At 37.9% G+C, this 25,166-nt stretch overlaps 1 protein-coding gene across 1 annotated transcript in view; it reads left to right on the top strand.

Moving 5' to 3' along the window:
• The first annotated feature begins 796 nt into the window (after positions 1-796).
• LOC131027456 (IAA-amino acid hydrolase ILR1-like 1) overlaps positions 797-25,166 on the top strand; it is a 44,934-nt gene continuing 20,564 nt past the window's right edge. The window contains exon 1 of the mRNA XM_057957533.2: positions 797-1,309. Within this exon, the coding sequence (XP_057813516.2) occupies positions 899-1,309 (411 nt within the window). The 5' untranslated portion in view covers positions 797-898. The remainder of the gene's footprint in view (positions 1,310-25,166) is intronic.

Genomic DNA, 25,166 nt, shown 5'->3' with positions numbered 1-25,166 from the left:
TGCTTCTTATGCACTTAATTGAGATATTATATCCTATTTTCTCACATTATTATTTTTTCTTGCATTATTTTATTCTTATTTTTTATCTTATTACTCCCATATTAGACCATAATTTTATAATGTTTTTCTTCTTTTGTCTTTATTAATTAGTAATTATTCCTTTTTCTATGCATTATTTGTTGGCACATTATTATTAGTTTACTCAAGTTGTAATTGTTTCCTTATGTTCTTTTTTTGATTGATCTCTCTCTCTCCTTTGTTAGCCATATGCTATTTTTTGGGTCCCCTTCTCCTTTCACGCGCTTCTTCCCGTTTCACCTTAAGTGAATCTCAGTCTGCAATTTAATTTTTTCTATATCTCTTGACACTCTCTTACATTCTAGCGATGGACTCAAAATGTTTTTATTTATTTATTGAAGTAATGCAAAAAATAGATACGTAATGAGCAACAAAGGCTGCCAAGAAAAAAAGAGCACCAGCTGCAACAACAGTCACCTAGAAACATACAATAAATTAGAACCTTCCATTGTGAAATTTCAACAAGACACCTTAAACTTTAAATTTCAAAAGTTGTTGCAATTGCCTGAAACACATAGTATTGTTCACATGAAGTTGAAGAACTTGATATTTAATAGCATCCAAATGGCTATGATCTCACCTTCTCATTAGCTATTCAAAATATTGATGAAAAAAAATACACACAATCAAATCCAAAACCAGCTAAATGATTAAAGAAAACAATTATACACAATACTTTACAAACAAACCATATATATACCATCCAATAATACCTTAATATTCCCGATCCCATTCAAATTGTCACTTGGGGCAAGTAGGTACTCGTTGCAAAAGTAAAAATGAACTAGCGCGTACTTGCCGGAGCACTTAGTCTGCGAAAATGGGTAGATGTTCGTATGGATTTTCAGCTACTATCCTATTTTTCATTTTGCATATGCCCTCGGCTTATCTTGCGTGGGATGAGAATCTGAACCACCAAGATGCATATTCACCGGCCATGGATGGCTTCGGGATTTCTCAGTCTTATAGGGAACATTCACAGGAAATTCTCCAGATGGCAAAGAGAGAAGAGACTTTTGATTGGCTTAAACACATACGCAGAAGAATTCACGAGAATCCCGAGCTTGGATACGAGGAGTTCGAAACCAGTGCAATCATACGAAGCGAACTGGAGAAAATTGGTGTCAAATACAGGTGGCCACTTGCAGAGACGGGAGTGGTGGCCTTCATAGGCTCCGGAGCTCCTCCTTTCGTTGCACTCAGAGCTGACATGGATGCTCTACCTATCCAGGTGCCCTTTTTGCTAAATTTTACTTTGGGCCTTTTTCAAATGTAAAATAGAGATGTCTTAAATGAACTGTCTCACAAAACTGAACAAGTTTAAAGAAATGTTGATTCAACAGATGTTAATGTCCACAATTATAGCATAGTCATTAGGAGCAATACCTCCTCGTAAAAGTAAATGTAGGAGAGGAAACTGGCTCTCATAGACCCTTGTTTCCTATCTTTGTTTAAAATGTGAGATTGTGAGGCCTTTCTTGTGAACCAAGTGTTCATAGGACCTGGGAGAAAGGGGATGGGGGCAAGGGGTCTTCTTATAGCCAGAGGGATAGTATATTCCTTAACATGTCCTACAGCCTCCATGTTATTAGTGACCTAACTGTCGTTAGAGAAGAGGAGAATACTGGCTAGGTACCCAATTCAGTTGGTAGACGGCAGCATCTCTTACAATTCCGTTGTCTAGGTGTGAGAGAAAACGTAGTAGCAGAGACCTTAGCAAAGACTTTGGGAATATGTTTAGGAGGTGGTTGGGATTTTTAGGGTCCCTGAGATCATCCTTGCTCGCCACAGGAATCAGATGAAAATAAACTAATTGAAAATATAGCCTTTCATAAATGCTTGACAAGATCTCCAATAGTTGGCATGAGTTTTCAACAGCCCAAGAAGTTACTTATAAGATAAGTTGCGTATAGGATTGCTTTTAATTTCAACTAAGTATATTTTTCAGTCGACATTTCGGATCAAACTTAGTTGAATCTAAAACTAAATTTAATACACAGTCTAATCCAAAAACAATCGAATCCAAAACATTGACTGAAAAACATATACTGGTGAATCCAACAGCAATCTTATACGCAAGATCCCCAATTTTAATTGGAAAATGAAACCAGACAGAGAAAGGGGACCAACCTGTAAAGCAAGAAAAATGAGAAGCCATCTGTAACCTTATATGTCACCCAATCAATTGGGTCTCCCACAATCTATCGAACTACGAATAAGTCCTTCAAAAGGGAGGCACCACAACTGCAGCGATTCTCAGTTTTTGGAGCAAAGGGATGCAGTTTCAGGGACATAATTTTTTCTCAAAATTTGGGGATGGTGGGAGATGGCTATTAACTTAAACAAATTAAAAGAAGCTGAAATTATAAAAGGGAAATATAATGGGTTGAAATTGCACTGACCATCCTCTCTCTTTTAGCTTTTTAGGGGCTGTTAGCCTTAATAAAAAAGTTGCCTTTGGTATTTTACTGCACAAAATGACGCTGGCTTTCTAGTTCTGAATAAAGGGAGTGTTCCTTCAGAGTTGCCAAGTCGCTCGGAAATCACCGAAACACGGTTGCACACATCTCAGTGGCACACTGCCATCTAGAGAGCCAAAGAAAATACAATGATACCAAGTGCAGATGTCTTCTTCAAATGAGATAAACTGATGTGAAAACAGAAGAAAAGGTCATTTCCATAATTAGGGCTAATTCCACAATTTTCTACTGCTCCCACATGCAAAATGTCTGTCGAGAGGCAGGCTGTTATTTATATGTCTGTCAGGAGTAGACATGGGTGACATAGAAATCATCAGAATGACCAAGCTATAATGAAAGTTTTTTGCTGGCACAAACTAGCTTAAAAACCTTAGATTCTGATTTAAAATCAAATCTTAATAATGAGGTGGGAATAGCCTCTGATGAAAATATTTGATTCTTTTGATATCATTGGATATTCATATATGCTTCTGGATTCAGCTGTGTAGAAGTTTTTGCATCAACGTTTCGAATCGCACTCCGTGATTCATCATCACGATGAGAGAGCTGCAGGAGAAAAAATGTGATTCGAAACGTTGATGCAAAAACTTCTTACTACACAGCTGAATCCAGAAGCATATATGAATTTAGCATGGACTGTGGAAATCTTATCTCTCTAATCATTGGATATAATTTTATGAAGGCTTGCTCTAAGCCCTATATCATTTCTACCATTCATATTGCCTTCCCACTCACAACCAATTCTATTATTAATGTTTTTTGGCCAAGAGGGTCAAACCAAGTATTCCCAAAACTTTTTCAGAAGTCAGCGGATGCCCCATATTATTGCATTAAGCTTCTAGTGTGCAATATTTCAGCTGTAAGTAGTGAAGAAAGAATTTGAATTAGTCCCCAGGATTTCTCTAAGGAGATTAATAGCTATCAACAATGTGATCCCCCTCCAAATAGCCAGAGCTTTTCCCACATGGTTGTGTTGTGACGTTTTCACACATCGCCCCATTGCAAATGGGGACCTCCACTTTTTTCTGCTTTCCAGGTTAGTTGCGGAGTCTTTAGCTATTAGCCTTTCACTTGGAAGAGGTATAGTATCTTAGGTGGCCAAGAAGTAATCAAGTCAAGTCTCTCTCTTTAGGATGAGGTGAGGTCAGTTAGTTTTCAAGGCTTAGGAAGTGAATGATTCATGGTGATCATTCCATTTGATCATTATCTTGCAAAATTAGAAATTTGGCTAAGGCAAGTTGGTTTTAGAGGTCAATATTCTAAAGAAAGAAGGAGCTAGAGTTCAATCATCATGAGAAGCTTGGAACAAATGGTCTAAGACAGCTAGGTTGTCATTTTTGAAGCACTTTCTGTAATGTCCCCTTCTTGTTGATGACCTTCCAGTGGTCCATTAGCCTATTCCTGAGACCCGTAGGCTAGGTGGAATGAAGAATGAGGGTCCAACATTGATGAGGTGAGGACTTACTATTTTTATTAAATCAGGGAATGGCTATTTTGGTGATACTGTCCTATTGAGCTCTCCATGCTCTGTCACTGGGCACGAAGATCATGCTTTTTGGAGCATTAGTTCATGACTTACTATTTTTAGTAAGTGGCAGTATGGCATAATTCTATTTCTGGCAGTGGACAGGGTCCTGATCCTGCAACAGTTCAGTGGTCTTCCTGGCTCAGTTTCATCCTGGTTTTGACAGTAATCAGGTTGGGAGTCATATGTGACACAATTAAATATTATTTCCTTATCCTAAGGTTTAATATTTAATTAATCTGATTAATTGCTACTGATTTATTGAATTTGGGATTAATGCCTATTATTTTCTAAATGCTTGGCGAAATTTATGTCTTAAAAGGGGACGTCAAAATTATTAAGAGAGATATTATTTTATTTTTTATCTCTAATGTTGCCAAGTGAAAATCGTGGTCCATGCTTTTGGCGTGAGGGTTGACTTGTAGGATGGCGCCACCCTTGGGGGCCACGTGAGTTGGAATGAAATGCAAATGAAGAGAGTTGAGTTTGAAGCAAATTTGCATTTGAATTTGATGGTGTGAAAGTTATAAATAAGAACCTTGTGCTCCCATTCTGGGCATCTTGAAAATTTGTAATGTTATGCTGCCGGTTTGGGGACATAACTTTGAGGCTTCGAAGTGTCTCTCCCTAGTGCTTCCCGGTTTCGTACTTGAAACATAGTACCTAGCTGTGTGCTGTTATCTACTACATTCTCAGAGCATGTCATAGTCATTTTTGGTGTTGGGACGATTTTGGTGACTTGCTGGTTTGCCTGTGGCTGAAGTGCATTTTCGATCACACCTCTTTGCTGGAGCGACTGACCGTTATGGGTATTGGCTCTTTTATCCTTCCCAGTAATGGCGATATACTTTGTAAGTTTGTGGCATTTTTAGTTGAGTTTTGAATTTCCTAGACCAAATCGAAATTCTTAGGCTAGGCGTGGTTTTTTGTTTTGCATTGGGATGCATGCAAAATCAATAAGGGGGGTATGGTATCATGGTTTGGGTTGGTTGTCATTGCAGTTAATCTAGTGTGGGTTTGGAACTGATTTGGGGTGATTTGGATGTGTAATGAGAGAGTTGTGAGCTTTTTAGAGTTTTCTTAGGCTGCTAGTTTTGCAATTCCAGCCTGCAGATTGGTTATTAGCAGAAATTCATGTTCTTATTGGGATAGTCTGCATTACTCTCTTTCTCATATCTCTATTTCTGTAAGGTTAAGTAGTAGTACTACTAACCAGTTCTGTTTTGTAATTCTCATCTTGCTGAAAAGTGGAAGAGGCTGGCTTGCCGCCTATTATCAAGCAAACTTGTAATTTCAGTCCTCCCACTGCATAAGTGGTCGAGTGATATCTATGTGTAATGGTCCTCCCGCTGCATAAGCGGTCGAGTTGAGGTTGTTATGTAATTGCAGTCCTCTTGCTGAAATATTGCGGTTTAGTGATTCGTATTTTTGTGTATCTCACTTGGTTGGTTCACCGCCAAGTTTTCTTGCTTTCCCGCTGGATAAGCGGAAGGGGCTGGCTTGCCGCCCAAGCACTGCATTGTTTTCAGTTAATTAAGCTAATGATCCCCTCAACACCGTATGCTCTCACCTTCCCACATTGGGCACTTGGTGATCAGAAAGTGGAAGGGTTACTTTCCTAGCATGTTTCAGTTTATGCTTTCTAACCTTAACGGGTTAACTTCTTGTTGATGATTATTGTTGGCCTTGAAAAAAAAAAACAAAAAAACAGGGATATTACACTTTCTTTGATGCCTCAAGTCCACAAACTAAGACTTTTAGTGTGGCATCAAAAGCACGAACTAAGCTTTGGGACTTCCTTTGACCCCTCAAATCAGCGAACTAAGGTTCTTGCATTACATTGTTTGAAATGAGATCATGATTTTGCGAAGTGCGTTGCTAGGAAGATGTTGCAAGCATTGAGTGATAGCAAGTAAGGAAGGATTTTTTATTTCCAGCAAAGGCTCCAATCAACGAACTAGCATTTCATGTGAAGGCTTGAGTCCATGATCTAAGGAATGGGACTTCCTTTGATGCCTCAAATCCATGAACTAAGATTTCCAATAAGGCTCTTAATCCACGAACTAAGCATTCCCACTTCCTTTGAGCTCTTTGAAGCGTGACCTAAGGCATGATGATTCAAATCAGCAATTTAAGCATGTTGATCATTTCAAATGACCTTCCTGTTGACGTGTATTTTGTACACTATCAAACACAGAATAAAATACCTAAGGGTACTGTTGTGACGTTTTCACACATCGCCCCATTGCAAATGGGGACCCATGTTTTTTGTTCGTTTTCGCTTTGCTTTTTCTAGGGTTTTGTTAGTTTGTTAGTTGTCTGGATTTAGGGTCAAGCCTTAGGGTTTTAATTACCGTCTTTTCGGACCAGAATCCAGTCGTTTTTGAGAGTTTTTTGAGCTTCTTTTCTAGAATGCAAATTTTAAATGCAATGAATTCGCCAAAATGGTCTAGTTTTCAATTGGAATGTTCATGCAGAGCTTAAACTTGTCTAAGTGTTGACCGTCAATATGAATTTTTGTCTGACTGAATATTTTGACCAAATTTTGACTTTTTTGAAGTTTGATCCTGGGCATTGGAATTGATTTGTTTTAGCCTTGTGAAGTGTTAAAATGTGAAAAATCTTGTTATTTTGGCCTGTAGGAGCAAAATCGCTCCTGTCCCTCAGTGAAGGACGGGAGCTCATTTTCAAATATCTCATCGTTCTTGCAGAGTCCGGACAAATTTTACGTTTGAAGTGATAGAGAACGACAAGATCTTTCATTTGAATATAAATTGAAGATTTTTATGAGCACAGACATGCCTCCAGGAGGAAAATCGCCCCTGTCCCTCAGTGAAGGACCGGAGCTACAATTCAAATTTCGCCTTGTCCTTGCAAGATTTTGAAAACTTAATGATTTGAGGACGTCCGAAGGAAGATACTTTGCCAAATGAATATAATTTGAGATGCAAAAAACGAAGGAGAATGACCTATATTGACCAAATCGCTCCTGTCCCTCTCCAAGGGACCAGGGCGAGGTACCTTGTAGCTCTCGTCCCTCTCCCAGGGACCAGAGCGATTTCCTTCATTTTGCAAAATCCAGACAAAGGTCAAGGCAAGTTTACGTTCAAAAACAAGGAAAAACATGAGATAAATGCGTTGAATATAAATTGAAGATTTTTGGGACGTCCATAACAGTGCTAATTGCCTAAATCGCTCCTGTCCCTCAGTGAAGGACCGGAGCTACAAATCCAATTTTGCTTTGTCCTTGCAAGATTTTAACGTCTTGACGATGTGAAAAGGTCCAAAGAGGTACATTTTATCAAATGAATATAACTTGAAGTGCTGTCGGGGAGATCACATGGATAACCAAGTCCGGCTTGAGTGAGGTCCTGATCCTGAAATTTGGCTAAGTCTGGAGTGTCCTGACCCTGAAATTTGACTAAGTCTGGAAACTGAAAAAACCTCCAAAAACTAGATTTTGCAATATAACTCCTGGAGGTCTGAAACCACTCTCAAACATCCTGAAAGTATATATGGAATATAACTTAAAGTATAAGAAAGAAGAAACATAGAAGGAAATGTCACTTATACTTAAATGTTATATTCCATTAAAATTGTCCTCGTCGAGAGTGCGAAAAGTCAAATTTCGCTCGTGTCCTTCTCCAAGGGTCCACAGCGAAATGCGCTCGTGTCCCTCTCCAAGGGACCAAGGCGAATCGCTCGTGTCCCCCACCAAGGGACCAGAGCGAAAATGCTTAGTTGAGCCATTCCTGACCTTGTTCGGACGAATCGAGACATCAAAGGCATGGTGAAGGACGAAATGAGCATGATAGAACATCCAGACTTGATCAAAAAACAATGAAATGATGAAGTTTTGCCTAGAGGGTCAAATTCGCTCCTGTCCCTCACTGAAGGACCAGAGCGAAGTTCTTCATAAGGTACGTCCTGAACAAAGACCAAGCAAATTTTATGTTCGAAGGCAAGAAAGGAGGTCAATCGAACCCGTTGAAGACAAATTGAAGATTATCAAACGTCAACAAAGGACCAAAATGCTTAAGTTCGCTCCTGTCCCTCAGGAAGGGACCAGAGCGATTTTTGTTGTAGATGATTTTCTCGCCAAATTTCAACTGATCTCAAGGCATGAATGAATGAAAGGAGGCATTGCAAATCCGTTGAATATAATTTGCGAAGGTGATGAAGTGAAATGAGGCCCACAAGAGCAAAATCGCTCCTGTCCCTCTCCAAGGGACCAGAGCGATGAGGTACGTCCCCTTTGTTTTCATAGTTTTGGCGCCAAATAAACAATTCAAATTTCCTTAAATGCTAAGTTCGATAATTTTTGAAAATTCAATTAAGTAGCATTTAAAATTTGCGCTTGATATTCATTAATTAATTGTTTTGCCTTGTAAAAAATCGAAATTGTTAAATTAAAAAAAACGTTGGCAAATAATTAATTAAGTTTTTTTAATAAAAATTGAGTGGAGCGCTTGATATTTATTTGTTTATTTTACCAAAAGTCGGCCTTTTACTTTATTTTAAATTCGCTTTTAATTACAAAGTCGGCCCTAAGGTCAATATGAAGGTGAGCGCCTATAAAGGAAGGTGTTTATTTCATTTTCACATCATCATTTATCATCTCTCATATGCAACTTGGAGAAGGCAAAAGAGGAGCGAATTTCATACAAAGGAAGGGCGAAATTATCATTCAAGAAGAGGAGCGAATTCAATCAAAGGTGGTGCGAAACTACTATCCAAAGGAGAGGCGAACTTGAAGTTTCCATTTGAGCGAAGTTGCCTAGGACGTCAAAGACATATCAAAGATGGCGAAATTGCTAACTTGAAGAGGAGATCACGTCCAAGACTTGAAGGGTGGCGAAGTTGATAAGAGGAACGTTCTTTTGAAGATCACATCAAGACCATCTTATTTCAAATTTTGCCTAGGCGATTTTATTCATTTTGCATTTTAGAGTTAAGCTCTCAAAGAGGTATGACGATATGGATTTATTGTTTTGATTTTGAACGTTGATCGTCATTTCCTTAATTTTGGATTTTGAAATTTTGTTTTGCCTTAGCTCAGTTGTTTTTAGGAAATGATTAATAAAGGACTTATCATTAAGTTTCCTAAAAATTTGCTCTCTAATTTATGTTATGTATTGCAAAATCATGTTACTAATTTTGAAATGTTGTGTAGGCATCAAATGGAGGTCTCTTCAAGGAAAATCAAGCCGGATCAAGGACGGTCTTCGCCAGGACGGTCTTCGCCAGGACGATCAAGCCAGGACATGGACGACCTTCTTTGGACTAGCATCATCAAGGGCAATCCAGCGTTCCAAGGCGAGGTACATCATCTTCCTGCACATCAAGGACAAAAGGAGTTAGAACAAGAGTTAATTAAAGATAGCCTCTCAACGACATCAAATTGAATATCTAGCAAGCTTCAAGTGTCAGATGAGGTGGCATCCCAGTCATCACTCCTCCAGTCAGTGAAGTCCACCTCAGCATGTCCAGATTCAATGTACTTAACTCATGGAAGGTGGCACAAACTTCGATGTACCTACCCCGGCTATCCATTGGTCGATTTTTCTAAAAGGGACATGTGTCCAAGCAATACAATTTTATCATTGGTCAAGCATTAAATGTTATGTAATGGTTGTAACAAACCCTAATTAGGGTTTTCATTGTAAAATCTTGGCCATTGATCTTGAATTGATCTAAGCCATCAAATTGTATTGTGGGCACTATATAAGCCCAGACATTTCATTTTGTAAAAAAGGGAATTTTAGATAGAATTAGAGAGAGTTGTAAATAATTGATAGAATAGCAATTAGAGTAGAATAGGAGGACAAGGCAGGAAATTGTTGCCATTGATTGTAAACAAACTCCATTTTCATTGAAGTAATGGTGAAATATGTCATTTTCTTGCAATTTGCATGGTTTCTTGTTGAGTCTTCAATCTTAGATGGTAGATGATTAGATGAATGGAGGAAATGTGATTGATTAATGGTGGAATTCGTACATCCATACTACTAGCAGTTTGTTGATTGCAGACTTGCCTTGCGTAGTCAACTGGAATCATTCAGCCTAAGCTCAATTTCAATTTGTTGCCTCTTCATTGATATGCATCAACTTGGATGGTATCTATGCCTGCGGTGATAATTTGAACATCATAAAGCTCCCCTTAGAAGATTGCACTAGTCTTGTGTAGATGTTCCATTGATGTCAAAACAAGATCTAGTTAGAGTTTTGTCAAAAATCAATCATTGCTCCTACATTCTTAGTATTAGGATTAGATCCTCTCTTTGCCCTTATCCTTTTTCCATTTTTTTTAACCTAAGTTAGTAAGAGCCTGTGTCCAGCAAAGCAGATCGGAAGTTCAATGTAAGTCCCCTTGTGATTCCAGCAAATCACATCATACCACTGGAGCTTGTCCACACGTGGAGACCCCACTAAAAGAACCTTGGAGTCTACCTAACTGATCCTTTACGCGAATCTTCAGCAGTTAGAGACTATTTTCTCAAGAGAGGATAAGATGCCTTTAGGTATTTTATTCTGTGTATGATTGTGTACAAAATACACGTCAACAGGTACCTTATCCTCTCTTGAATAAAGCCTCTGATTGCTGAAGATATCACGAAAAAGGATCAATCAGGATGACTCCAAGGTTCTTGTATGTAGGGTCTCTACGTGTGGATAAGCTCTCTGTGGTATGATGTGATTTGTTGGAATCACAAGGGGACTTACATTTGATGATTGAACTTCTGATCAGCTTTGCTCGAACACAGGCTCTTACTAGCTTAGATTTGAAAAAATGGAAAAAGGATGAGGGCGAAGAGAAGATTTAATCCTAATACTAAGAATGTAGGAGCAATGATTGATCTTTGATGAAACTCTAACTAGGTCTTGTTTTGACATCGCAGGACCATCTCCACAAGGCTAGTGCGATCTTCGAAGGGAAGCTTTACGATGTTCAAATCATCACTGCAGGCATAGACACCATCAGGTTGATGCATATCAATGAAGAAGCGACAATTGAAGTTAAGCTTAAGCTGAATAATTCCAGTTGACTACGCAAGGCAATTCTGCAATCAACAAACTGCTAGTAGTATGGATGTACGAATTCCACCATCAATCAAGCACATTTCTTCCACTCATCTAATAACATGAAATCAAATACGAGAAGTATAAAGACCATGCAAATTGTCGAATCAACCCATAAATTTCACCATTTCTTCAATGAAGTTACAAGTCTTTTACAACAACCTCTTGGCAACAATCTTTGCCTTCTCTCTCTACTCTACTTTAATTGCTATTCTATCAACTATATTCTAACTCTTCCAACTATCTTCTAACTCTCTAGCTATTGCTAATTAGCCTTTACAAATGAAATGCCAGGGCTTATATAGTGCCCACAATACAATTCGATGGCTTAGATCAATTTGAGATCAATGGCCAAGATTCAACAATGAAAACCCTAATTAGGGTTTGTTACAACCATTACATAACATTTAATGCGTGACCAATGATAAAATTGTATTGCTTGGACACATGTCCTCTCTAGAAAAATCGACCAATGGATAGCCGGGGTAGGTACATCGGAGTTTGTGCCACCTTCCATGAGTTAGGTACATTGAATCTGGACATGCTGAGGTGGACCACACTGACTGGAGAAGTGATGACTAGGATGCCACCTCATCTGACACTTGTAACTTGGTAAATATTCAACTTGGTGTTGTTGAGAAGCTAGCTTTAATTAATTCATCTGGAACTATTTGCTTCTTCAACGAACCCTTGTTCTGACTTCTTGTGTCCTTGATGTGTAGGATGATTGATGTACCTCGCCTTGAAACGCTGGATTGGAGGAGGCCGCCCTTGTCCTTGCTTGATCGTCCTTGAGGAGACCGTCCTTGATCTGGCTTGATTTTCCTTGAGAGTCGCCATCTTGGTACCTACACAACATTTCAAAATTAGTAATAGATTCTGCAATGTATAAACATAGATTAGATTAAAGATTAATTTTAGGAAACTTCATGATAAGTCTTTGAGTTATCATTTCCTAAATATGATTGAGCTACTGGAAATTCAAAATTTCAAAATTCAAAATTTCAAGATTGAGGTTAGGACGACCAATACTCAAAATTTAGACAAAAGAAGTTTTCGCCATACCTCACTTGAGAACTAACTCTAAAAAGATGCAAAATAAGGAAATTCGCCTAGGCAAAATCGAAATTTGAAGCTTTCAATGTGATCCTCCCTCAAGCTAGCAACTTCGCCACCTTTGGGATGCCTTTGACGTAGTCTTTGGCAAGTTCGCCTCACTTGAAACTAAGCTCGCACTCCCCTTTGAAGATGATGTTCGCACCTTCCTTTAATGAAATTCGCACTTCTCCTTTATAAAATTCGCTCCTTGTAAATACAAATCGCACACCTCTTTGTCTTCTCCAAATCGCATATGAATGAAGGTGAAATGATGATTTGAAAATGAAATTATCACCTTCCCTTTATAGGCGCTTACCTTATGTATTACCTTAGGCCGACTTTGCAAAAATAAGGCAATTAAAACAAATTTCAAATAAAAATCAAGGCCGACTTTTATAAAATATAATCCAAGCGCACCAATTTTATTAAAATTAATAATTAATTAAAATGCCTTCGTGATTAATTTTTTTGAAAAAGGCAAAATTAATTAATAAATGTTTCATGTGCTATTTTTAAATGCTAATTTTAATTGAATATTTCAAACTTTATCGATTTTTAGCATTTAATGTAATTTGAAAATGATGTTGGCGCCAAACATGGAAGATGTAAGGGGTACAAACCACATCGCTCTGGTCCTTGGGAGAGGGATAGGAGCGATTTTGCATTTTGCTCTTGATTTTCTCGCCTTTTACGTTCAAAATCACTTCCTCTACGTTGAAACTGGCATCTTCATTGGGAATCTCGAGCTTGATCGATTCAATGTTGTAGATGGATGCCTCTTAAGACCATTATCGCCCTGGTCCCTTGGTGAGGGACAGGAGCGAACTTGCTTTTTCTTCCTTGGTCTTTCGCCTCTTTAATCACCAATTTATATCACAAGGCAAGTAATGACTTTGTTCTTTCATTCCACGCATACTTACTTGTCTTTTACAAGGCAAATTTGATATTTGAATGTTCATCGCCCTGGTCCCTTGGTGAGGGACAGGAGCGAACTTTGAATCCTAGCTCAACTTTGTCATTTTTTAACCTCAACTCCTTGTTCATCACCTTTCTAATGACGTTTTCAATCTTGTGTAACTTTGATTTGATGTGATCCTTTAGAAAGAATGATTGATTTTATGAATATCGCCCTGGTCCTTGACTGAAGGACAGGAGCAAACTTTCCTCTTTGCTCAAGTTGGTCACCTTTTGACGTTTGGTTCCTTGCTTATCATATTCTCAAAGGCATTTTCGACCTTGTGCGACCTCGCCTTGACGTAGTTTTTGAAAGAAATGACCAGTCTAATGAATATCGCCCTGGTCCTTGACTGAAGGACAGGAGCAAACTTTGGTTTATGGTGCAAATCTTCCATCATATTGATATCAAATTGTCTTCAAGGCGTAAAATGATGTCTTTTGTTCCTTCTTGAACGTATGAAATGGGAGTGACATTCAACATTTAAGCACATTTAGACATTTTGCTCTGGTCCTCGACTGGAGGACAGGAGCGAACATCCATTTATAAGCCCATTCGTGCTTTGCCAATCTTCAAACTTGTCTTCAACGGACTTGTCATGCTCCCTTTCACTTATCTTTGACATGAAATTCGTTTCGACTTGGCGAGAAATTTGTCTAAGGAAGAAATCGCTCTGGTCCCTTGGAGAGGGACAAAAGCGCCTAGGACAATATGGCCTTCACTTGGTGTCTTGCAATCTTCAAATTATCTTCAATGGATTCGTTATGCCCCTTTTGCTTGCCCCAAACTTAAAACTTACTTGATCTTCGCCCAAAACCTGTCTTATAAGGAAAATCGCTCTGGTCCCTGAGAGAGGGACGGGAGCTATCACTTAAATTCGCCCTGGTCCCTTGGTGAGGGACAGGAGCGATTTTGCTTCTAGGGTCAATTTTCCTCATGATTGCGCTTTCAAGTTATATTCAACTGATAAAATGTATCTCCTTTGATCTTCTCAATTCGCGAAATCGTTCAAATCTTTCAAGGACAAGGCAATTTTGGATTTCAAGCTCCGGTCCTTCAGTGAGGGACAGGAGCGATTTTTGCTCTCTAGGCCAAATCGTTACAATTTTCATCAAAAAAAGTCTTGGCTAAGGAAGATATCATCTTACTTCATGCTATGAATAAAAGTTAATGTCCAAAAAAGGTCTAAAATTGTGCATATAAAGAAAATCGCTCTGGTCCTTCAGTGAGGGACAGGAGCGAATTTGACCTTCTAGGCAAAAACTTCATCATTTCATCGTTTTTGATCAAGTCTGGATGCTCTATCATGCTCATTTCGTCCTCCATCATGCTTTTGATGTCTCAATTTGTCCAAACAAGGTCAGGAATGACTCCACTAAGCCTTTTCGCTCTGGACCCTTGGTGAGGGACAGGAGCGCTTCGCCTTGGTCCTCCTGAGAGGGACAGGAGCGAAATTCGCTCTGGATCCTCAGTGAAGGACAGGAGCGAAATTTGACTTTTCGAACTCTCTATCAGGACAATTTTAATGGAATATAACATTTAAGTATAAGAAAGAAGAAACATAGAAGGAAACTTTAAGTTATATTCCATATATACTTTCAGGATGTTTGAGAGTGGTTTCAGGCCTCCAGGAGTTATATTGCAAAATCTAGTTTTTGGAGGTTTTTCAGTTTCCAGACTTAGTCAAATTCAGGATCAGGACATTCCAGACTTAGCCAAATTTCAGGATCAGGACTTCACTCCAGCAGGACCTGCTATCCTATTGATCTTCCCGACAGCACTCAAAATGCAAAGGCTAACTAACAAAACCCTAAAAGACCTAGAAAACAAACCCTAAAAAGCAAAAAAGCAAGGGTCCCCATTTGCAATGGGGCGATGTGTGAAAACGTCACAACACTTCCCAAGGAGCAACTTAAGCATTTGCTCTTCCAATGAAGCTCTCAATGTGTGAACTAAGGATTTTACTTCCTTTGATGACCCAAAAGTGCGACCTAAGGATCTCACTTCCTTTGACACCCTCAAAGCACGAACTAAGGTTTTACACTTCCAATGACCCTCTAAATGTGCGAACTAAGGATAGTGCCACCCAAAGGAGGAAGTACAATTTCATTCAAGGCAAAGGGGAGACGTTAAAACTTGTGCCACCTTGAGAATGGGCCCCATGATGATGGAAGAAGAACATTTTATTTAAATTCGAAATTGGTGAATCAAGTCGGCCTTGAAGTCTAAATTGTAAATCACCAAACGAAGATCACAAGTTGGCCTTGTGATGAGGTATAGCATCCTCTTTCAGCGACTTCAATGCAATGTTGATCGTTGCATTTGATCAACATAGAATCGATTTTGTGAATGATCTTGATCAGGCAGCGAATTATATCAACAAAGCAGCAATTCGATTTTGGAGAGGATAACATTTAGCGAACTTGGAGAAACCTGTAGCAACTTGAAGGATGGAAGCAAGAGCTCAATTCATACCTGGTGAAGAAGGAATTCACTTCATCCTTTGAGGAGGGAAATTCAGCATTTGTGTAAGACAGAATTTTAATAGAAACAAGGAACATCTTTCCCAGAAATTTCTGATTTTAATCATTTTCAGACCTATGGCAACTTTTCCACACTTAAAATGTGCTCCAGATTTGTGAGGAGGGAGGAAATAGCCTAAATGAATATAGTACATAAGAACTTCCTGATTTAAAGGGGTTATTTCCAGATTTTCAAGGATTTTATGAAGTGAATCTTGTGAATTATCTTGCATTTCCTCAACTTAGAATTTTAATTTACAATTTTGATCAAAATGTTTTCCTTTTCAGGTCTAATATAGGGAAGCACTTGGGGTATGAAAAAGGATGAACATACAACGGAGGCGTGAGCAATCATTCACATAGACGGGTTCAAGTTTTACATTCAAGGCCGAGGATTCAACAATTACAACAGAAGATCAACATATTCAGCGAATAAGGGTGATGGTGAAACATGGTCAAATTCACATTCCAATAATGAAGACAAAAGGGGCATTCTCAAGGGAAACGAATTTAAGATCTTTCAAGACTACATCAAGGAAATCAACCATTCAAAGGAAGGAACCATACAAGGCAAGTGATTCCAAAATCAAGGAGCTTCAAGGAAGTATTAAAGGATTCCCAAGCATGAAGATAGAAGAATGAAAGTAATAATCTATAAGACACATGCTGAGCTTTCGTTTGGTCACCACCAAGCCAATCAAATTCTTTCAAGTCAAGACGTCTAGGTGCATTGAACCAAACTGATCCAATGAAGCAACAAATGACGCATGGCATTTTGTTAAATATTGTTTATCATACCTAACCTCATCACTCATTGGTTAGAATTCAAAGAAAGACGTGTCCTATTTTATGTAATTTTATCATTGGTCAAGCATTAAATGCTTTGTAATGGGTTTGACAAACCCTAATTAGGGTTCCTATCTTTCGATCTTGGCCATTGATTGTGAATCAATCTGAGCCACTCAATTGTAATGAGAGCACTATATAAGGCTCGACTTCTTCATTTGTAAAGGTTAATAGACAATAGTTCAAGAATAGTTCAATAGCAAATAGCAATTAGAGTAGAGTAGGAAGAGAAGGCAAAGATTGTTGCAAAGACTTTGTTGTAAGAAGCATATAAACTTCATTAAAGATATGATGAAATTCATATGTTGATTCAACAATTTGCATGGTCTCTACTTCTTGTTTAATTTTCATGTTGTTTAGATGAATGGAAGAACTTTGTGCATGATCAATGGTCAAATTCATACATCCATACTACTAGCACCTTGCTGATTGTAAAGTGTCTTGCGTAGTTAACTGGATCCATCTTAGCCAAGCTTAACTTCAATTGCCACTTCTTCATTGATATGCATCGATGCGATGGTATCTATGCTTGTAGTGGTGATTTGAAAATCATAAAGCTATACCTAGAAGATTGCACTAGCCTTGTGGAGATGTTCGTTGCATGTAAAGCAAAACTTAGTTGAGTTTCACTAAAGATTGTCCATCAATCTTACATTCCTAGGAGTAAAATAGCTTTCTCAACCCTCATCCTTTTTTCCTTTTTTTAAAAGTGAAATTCCATGTTCCAGTGATATTCAAAGCATTCAAGATTCAATGTAAGTCCACCTTGTAATTCCAGCAATATCACATCAAACAACTAAGTCTATCCAAGAGCATGTCAAGACCTGACATTTGGAACCTTGGAGTTGTCCCATTTGATCATGTAGTTTAGCATTTGGGGAGATTTTGTTCAATAGAGGATAGAATATTTAGTATTTTATTTTGCGTTGCATAGTGCGTAAAAACACTAGCAACAAAATGATGCTTCACCAAAACCCTAAGTGAAACAAAAAAGAGCCAATCCTTTAGATCTCTAACAAGGTTTTCAGCACCTGGAACCATTGCGTTACCACAAGAGGCGCCTTTGTGTTAAAATTAACCTAAAGAGCCTCTAAATGGGACCATCTTGCTTTATTTAAATTCTTTTTAATGACCCCGCTTTTGTGAAGCCTATTTGCACTATTTATCCATGCTAACACCCAACAAATAAAACCTCAGGGATTTTGATTCAGCATAAACATTGCAAGAAAGGAATAATTACTGCCTAAAAGGGGTGTAATGCCCCCACTTTGAAATAGAATTTGCTAATAAATAATAGTAATAAAATTAAAATATAAAAAAATATAATTAAATATAATTAATTAAAATTTAATTAAGTTAATGAATGGTCAAAAGACATGGAAGGAAAAGTTGTGACTCCCTCAACAATGAGATATAAAAGGGAGAAGAGAACTTTACATGAGAGGGGGATAATTTGGAAATCAGAAGTGCAGCTGTGATTTAAATAAGAAGTGCAGATCTAATTGTGAAAGGTTGTGTCCCTTTCAAAGGGCAGAAATAATGAAGAGATGCACTTTTTCAAAGGGAGGGTGCTAATGGTGAAAGGGTGTGTCTCTTGCCAAAGGGCATACATGATGAAGAGGTGTGACGTCTCCCTCACATTGAGAGATACAAAGGAAAAGAACCAAAAGCATCCAGCGACATCACCATGGATCAGATCGGAACTGTTATTAATTTACAGGCAGTAAACATCTTTGTTCTTTGTGGTATGCATGGGCTGTGCTTAATATGTATGCTTAGTATATGAAGCCTGATAATGTTCTTATGCAGAATTTAATAGTAATATTAATATGAATTGTAATATGTACGATAGTCGTACTTAATTTCATATTTATATTCATAATACGTGAGAAGTTAGTATACTTATAGTCTAATTCTTGTTATTTCTGTAAGTACCTAAGAAGAAGGGACTGAATTGTTTCCAAAGAGGGGCAGTCTAAATCCAGCCAATAGGATGATTCCCATTCCCAAGATAGGGTAGGGATTGGTGTCCCATAAACTTTGAGGGCATGGTCCCAAGATAGGGTAAGGTCTTGGATCCGTAAACTTTGAGGAAGCCTATTGAATTTTGGTATCTAAGCACTTTGGCAACATAGTCATCCTCTTCTTCCTTAGAACTTGGGTATTAATAAGGTCTGAACTTTGCATTAAGAATTATGGATGATAAAATTAATTATCTAGTATGATAGAATTAATTATCTAGTATGGTAGATTGACAATTTATTCATTAATAATTGATAAATTATTTGAAACTATGGTGATTAATGTTAAGGAAAGAGCTAAGAATTGAGTTGTCTCCTAATCAATTTAGTTTAATTCATAAGTATATTGAAATAGATTAATTATTGTTAAACAGGCCTAAACCTAGTAGGGGACATTACAAGGGGGACCTAGAAGTTTGCAGCATTAGCTGAAAGTTTCGAGGAATTTTAACTAGTACATGGTGGGATTTTTCTCAAATATCAGCTTCAAAAAAAACCAAGAAAATTTGGATCCTACATAGATTCCATGGGACCATTTAGCTTCAAATAACTCAAACATTTTGCTCAATGGCACACTGACAAATTTCTGGCAGCCATCTTCATGGGACCATTGTCTGATTATCTCTAAAAATTTCAACTATGGTCTATCTTGTAGATTCTGATATTTTGCAGTACAAAAGCAAACATAAACTGCCATGGAGCCATTCCACCTGCTATATTTTATGAAATTTCTTAGCGACATCTGCAAGGTAAAAATTAACTCCATAGAACCAGTAGTTCAAAAGTCTTTGTTTCCCTGTGTGACAGTTTATTAGGATTCAATTGCATAGCTTAGATTCATTCTTTATCAAATCCATATTGAATGAGTAGTGGGATCACAAGAACATATCTATCATGACCATCAATGGTCCACTTAGCATTCAATGCATCTATGATCTAGGTGATGCTCATAGGAGTGAAGTGCTAAAACTTGCTAGGAGGTCACCTATCCTAGTACCATGCTTAACCATGAAGTTTCTCCCAGAATCAAGTCCACTTGTTATCCTAAGTTGTTAGTTGTGGTATAGGTTCGAGGTTTGGGTATGCTAGCATGACGAATTTTTCCTGGGAATAGTTATGGCTGTACATATACAAGCAAAAAAAAATATACGCTACGCATGATTGAAAATACATAAGATACTAGATACTAAGAATATACAATGTACAAATTTGAAAATATTGGATTTGATATTGAACCCCACAGCTCCCAGAAATCACCTGCAACCAAACTCCTATCGCATCTGAAGAGAAAAAGCCATGATTGTGTGCTATGCAACCTTGAGAGGGAGATTGATCCAGAAAGCATGATTGATATTCTTGTATTGAATTGATTCAACTAGATTGATTATATTGAATGAATGAATGCTTATAAAAGAAAAACCTTAGAAGAACCCTATGTAATGTCCCCACTTTGAAATATAATTTAATAATAAATAATGATAATAAAATTAAAATACACAAAAAATAAAAATAAAAATTAAATTAATATATAAAAATATAATTAAACTTTTTATTAAAGTTAATGAATGGTCAAAAGGCATAAAATGATAAGTTGTGACTCCTCCAAATATGATGTATAAAAGGGAGAAGAGAACTCATTTGAAAGCGGGGGAATAATTGGGAATGAGAAGTGACGATTTGATTTAAATAAGAAATGCAGCGCTGATTGTGAAAGGTTGTGTCCCTTTTAAAGGGCAGAAGTAATGAAGAGTTGCACTCTTTCAAAGGGTGCTAATGGTGAAAGGGTGTGTCTCTTGTCAAAGGGCATCCATAATGAAAAGGTGTAACCTCTCCCTCACATTGAGAGATATAAAGGAAAGGAAACAAAAGCATCCAGTGACATCACCATTGATCAGATCAGATCAAAACTGTTACTAAGTTACAGGCAGTAACATCCTTGTTCTTGGTGTTATGCATGGGGATGTGCTTAATAGATATGTTTAATATATGAAGCCTGATAATGTTCTTATGCAGAATTTAATTGTAATATTAATATAGACTGCAATATGTATGACAGTCATAATATACATCCACAGTACAAAGTGATATTGCCATAACATTGTCCTAGGTCATAAATCTATTCTAATCCTTCTATTCCCCAAGGGAGATGGGTGCTGCTAGGGGAGGGCAGAGTAAAACCACTTTAATAAAAAGCCCCAAGGGTGAATGGACTGAGTTCCGGTAATCTGGGCTACATTAAGGAGGTGGTGTCAAGCGCCCTAGGCAGCCAAGCCCTCTTCTGGGAATGGGGTCAGATTGGTTTGGGTTTAGGCATGGTTTTAATGGCATCATAAGTTATATTACAAAGAATTAGTTAGTTATGCTCAATTAATAGTGATAAAAGGTAGTAACATAGATGTTGCTCTTGGGAATTGACAGTGTATAAATAGGGGACATTACACCCTAGGTGAGGATTAATTTAGATCATGATAGGTGTCCTCATCCTATGTTGTGAGACAACATGATCTAGAGTTAGCTCAATCTAAATATAGAAAAACAACACTAAGTTTAACTTAATTGTAATAAAGTAATAGGGGGTCTAAGTAATTAATTGATGATTAATTAATTACTAGGTGATTAACCTATTTACTACAAAAAAAAAATATATGATATTTGATACCCTAATACTTGTAACGATAAATATGATTGATAATTCAATGTCATATCATAAACATCCAATCATTAGAAAAAATGAAAATAGTAAATAATAAATACAAACAAATTGTATCTTGCTCTCCAATGAAAGTGTCTAGATTTAAGTAATCACTTAATTCAACTTCATTTGAACCAAAGCAACCGCAGTGCCACTCCCACTAGCTATGTCATATGTAGGAGCCTCGTCATCATCTAAAGTAACTATGGCAAGCTCTAGAACATATGCATCCAAGTTGCTACACTTTGGGATTATATCCCAATTCTTCATTGCCCCTTGCTTGTAGCCAATTTCATTATGTGGTAGAAGGCACAAGTTGGAATAGGCGTAGATCAAATCTTTTGCTTCTTTTGCAGCTAATTGTTTGTGCTTAACTAAGTGGATAATAGAGTATGTGCTCTAATTCCACTCAGTAGAAGAAAATCACACACTTGTTGAAATTGGAGAGAAAGCTAGTATAGCTTAGAAATATGAAACAATGGTAAGAATATTAAAAAATAAAAAATGCTTATTTGTGATAGAATTTTGATTGCAAGAGGCTGGAGTAATATATAACTTTGCCCATGGAGGTATCACCATGTATGAGCATTTGCTTGTATTTGTTTAAAGAGTGCAAATACTATGATTTTATGATAAGATGAACCTACCAAATTTATTCCTAACATTATCCACCTATTTTGGATTTGAGAAAATTCTTTAGAATATTTTCTTGTACCCTTCAACAACTTCACTTTCTTTATATGTTGTTTTTTTTCTAGGCAAAGAAAGCATATCCATGTTGTAATAATTGGGAGATAAAGTATATGCAAGGTGACACAAGAGTGTGGTCATTGTTGTGTTGTAAACACACATGCCCCATTGCAAATGGGGACACGTTGATGTGTTTTTAATGCATTTTGAACACAAAATAAAATACCAAGTATTTTACCTCTCTCGGACAAGGAAACCTTATATGCTGAAGAATATGATCAAACAAGACAACCCCAAGGTTTATTTAGTTAGGTCTTGACATTGCAATGGATAGACTCAGTTGAAATGATGTGATATGCTGGTATCACAAAGGGTCTTACGTTTATGAATCACAGCTGGAACTTGCAAACTAACTTCTCTCAAACAAAGAAAGTTCAAAAGGGATAAAGGGTTTAGAGAAACTAATTTAACACCTAAGGACAATAACGATAATGAATAATGCTTTGATAGACAAACTCCTTCAAACCAAGTTTTGCGTCGTCATGATAACAACAACTACACAAGACTCGTTCCATCTCCTAAGGTAGTGAATGATTTTCATTATTGCAAATATTCATACAAATACCTGTTGATGTGTTTTTGATGCACTATGCAACACAAAATAAAATATTGAATGCTCTATCCTCTCTTGAACAAAATCCTCCCAAGTGCTAAACTGCGTGACCGAATGGGATGACTCCAAGGTTCTGAATGTTAGGTCTTGACTTGCTCTTCGATAGCTTCAGTGTTTGATGTGATATTACTGGAATCACAAGGGGACTTACGTTGATACTTGAATGCTGCTGGAACGTGGACACTAATTTGACTTGAAAAAATAGAAAAAGGATAAAGGATTGAGAAAGCTAATCTAATCCTAGGAACGTAAGAGACTATGAATGACTTAGTGAAATTCAACTAAACTTTGCTTTGCCATGCAAAGCAACAACTCCACAAAGTTTTGTGCGATCTCCTAAGGTAAGCATATGATGCTCAAATCACTACCAAGGACATAGACACCATCAAGGCGATGCATATCAATGAACAAGTAGCAATTGAAGTTAAGCTTATAAAGAGTTCAGTCGACCATGCAAGATATTTTACAATCAATGAAATACTAGTAGTATGAATATAAGAATTCCACCATTAACCATTCACAATAGCTTTCATCCATCTAATTATCACCATCTAACATGAGGATCCAACAAAAAACCATGCAATTATGTAGAAGAAACAACACATTCCACCATATCTTAAATGAAAAGGATGCTTATTTACAAGTTTGACAACAATTTCTGCCTTCTCCTACTCTACTCTAGCTGCTATCTAATTATTGTCCGCTACTAAACTATTGACTATTATTCCACTATTAGCTATTAACCTCTTCAAATGAGAGAGTGGAGCTTTATATAGTGCTCTCATTACAATGAGTGGCTCAGATTGATTCTCAATCAATGGCCAAGATTACAAGATAAAAACCCTAATTAGGGTTTGTTATACCCATTACAAAGCATTTAATGCTTAACCAATGATAAAATTACATTGAGTTGGATGCATGTCCTTCATTGAACTATTCACCAATAGATGGTTAGGGTACATACTTTGATCTTTATGCCCACATGTGTGTGATGTCCCCGATATAATTAAATAATAAATTTAATTACTTTATTGTACGGTCCCAAATTTAATATCAAATCTTTCGGGCGCTTTTATTTAATTAGTTTAGGCAAGTCTTGTTAGCCCGTTTGTAACCCTTCGGGAAGTTTCCCGGAGCCCATTTATATGGCCGAGTTAGTCTTTGTCATAGGTATGTGAATTTGGTATTTTTCTTTGTATGTGCGAATTCTAGTTGTAGTTCAGCTTGTCTGTCATGTCGGAGGTGAGAGATCCTCCCTAGTTGGCATCCGCAGTTTCGGTGGGAGTTCTCCTCACCCTATTCTGTTTTTGTTCTGAGTTTGTGTAATTTGTTGTGCGATCATTATCAATATAATTTCCTGTGCATGTGCAAATATTCATCATCTTCACCTAAGTCTCTTGTGCTTGATAATAATTCATTCCACTGATTAAGTGTCTGAAGGGTTCGAGGGCGGAACTTGGCAAGCTTTCACCTACTGTACACCCATCCAACACCCACCGTACAACCCACTCCCGTACACTCCCATCCAACACCCACCGTACGACCCAATATTGTACACCCATCCAACACCCACTGTACGGCCCACTACCGTACACCCACCCAACATCCACTGTACGACCTCTGCTCAACACGTACGACCTCTGCACCAACAACACCGTACACCCTTGCCTCCCTAGCCAGTACGGTCAGGGAACATTACAGTGGTATCAAAGCTTGTGATCTTGCTAGCCTGTTGTGTAGTGGATGCAAGTGTACACTAGAAAGAGGTACCGTTTGACCGACCGAATGGGGGAACCACAGGATCCTGCAAGAGAAGTCATGGCACTATTAAGGGAACTAACCAAAAGCTAAGTTCAGCTCAATGACAACAAATCATGGAGGAAACCTTACGACAATTGGCCTTGGGAAAAACAAATGAAGAACAAAATGGGCATGGCAATGATTCGGTCACTGGAAGGTCAAACGTCCAACACTCACATTCACGGCCGCTGATGCTGACTTTTCCTCAGAAATCAAAAGCGGCACGCGGGGAGCATGAACCCTCCTTTTTGGAGTTGCAAGCACAGTTGAACCAAGATTGGAGGGATGCAAATCTCGAGGGGGACATATCCTTCAAGGATTATGCTGAGCTCCAGATGAAATACTTAGGCGACAAAAGTCGGGGTTATTATGGACACTATAACAATGACATCAAGCAGAAGGTTGGCAAGATCAACCTGTCATCCTTTGATGGGACCGGAGTAACCTCGGCACGAGCTTGGGTTCAAAAAGCAGATACCTACTTCCAACTCAACCCCATGCCTGAAGATGAAGCTATCAAGTTTGCGGCACTTCACTTGGAAGGAGTCGCGCACGAATGGTGGCATCATGGAATGGTCACTCTCGGCCATGACCAGATAACTTCCTATGTTGAATTCACGGAGAAGGTCATAGATCGGTTTGACAGGAAGGATCCAAAACTCAATTTCAAGGAGTTGGCGCAACTAAAAAGTCGGGACCAGTGGAC

Source organism: Cryptomeria japonica, chromosome 4, assembly GCF_030272615.1.
Source record: "Cryptomeria japonica chromosome 4, Sugi_1.0, whole genome shotgun sequence".
In the NCBI taxonomy this organism is placed as follows: domain Eukaryota; kingdom Viridiplantae; phylum Streptophyta; class Pinopsida; order Cupressales; family Cupressaceae; genus Cryptomeria; species Cryptomeria japonica.
Note: the sequence above shows the minus strand (reverse complement) of the source record. Positions and strands in the feature narration are given on the sequence as shown.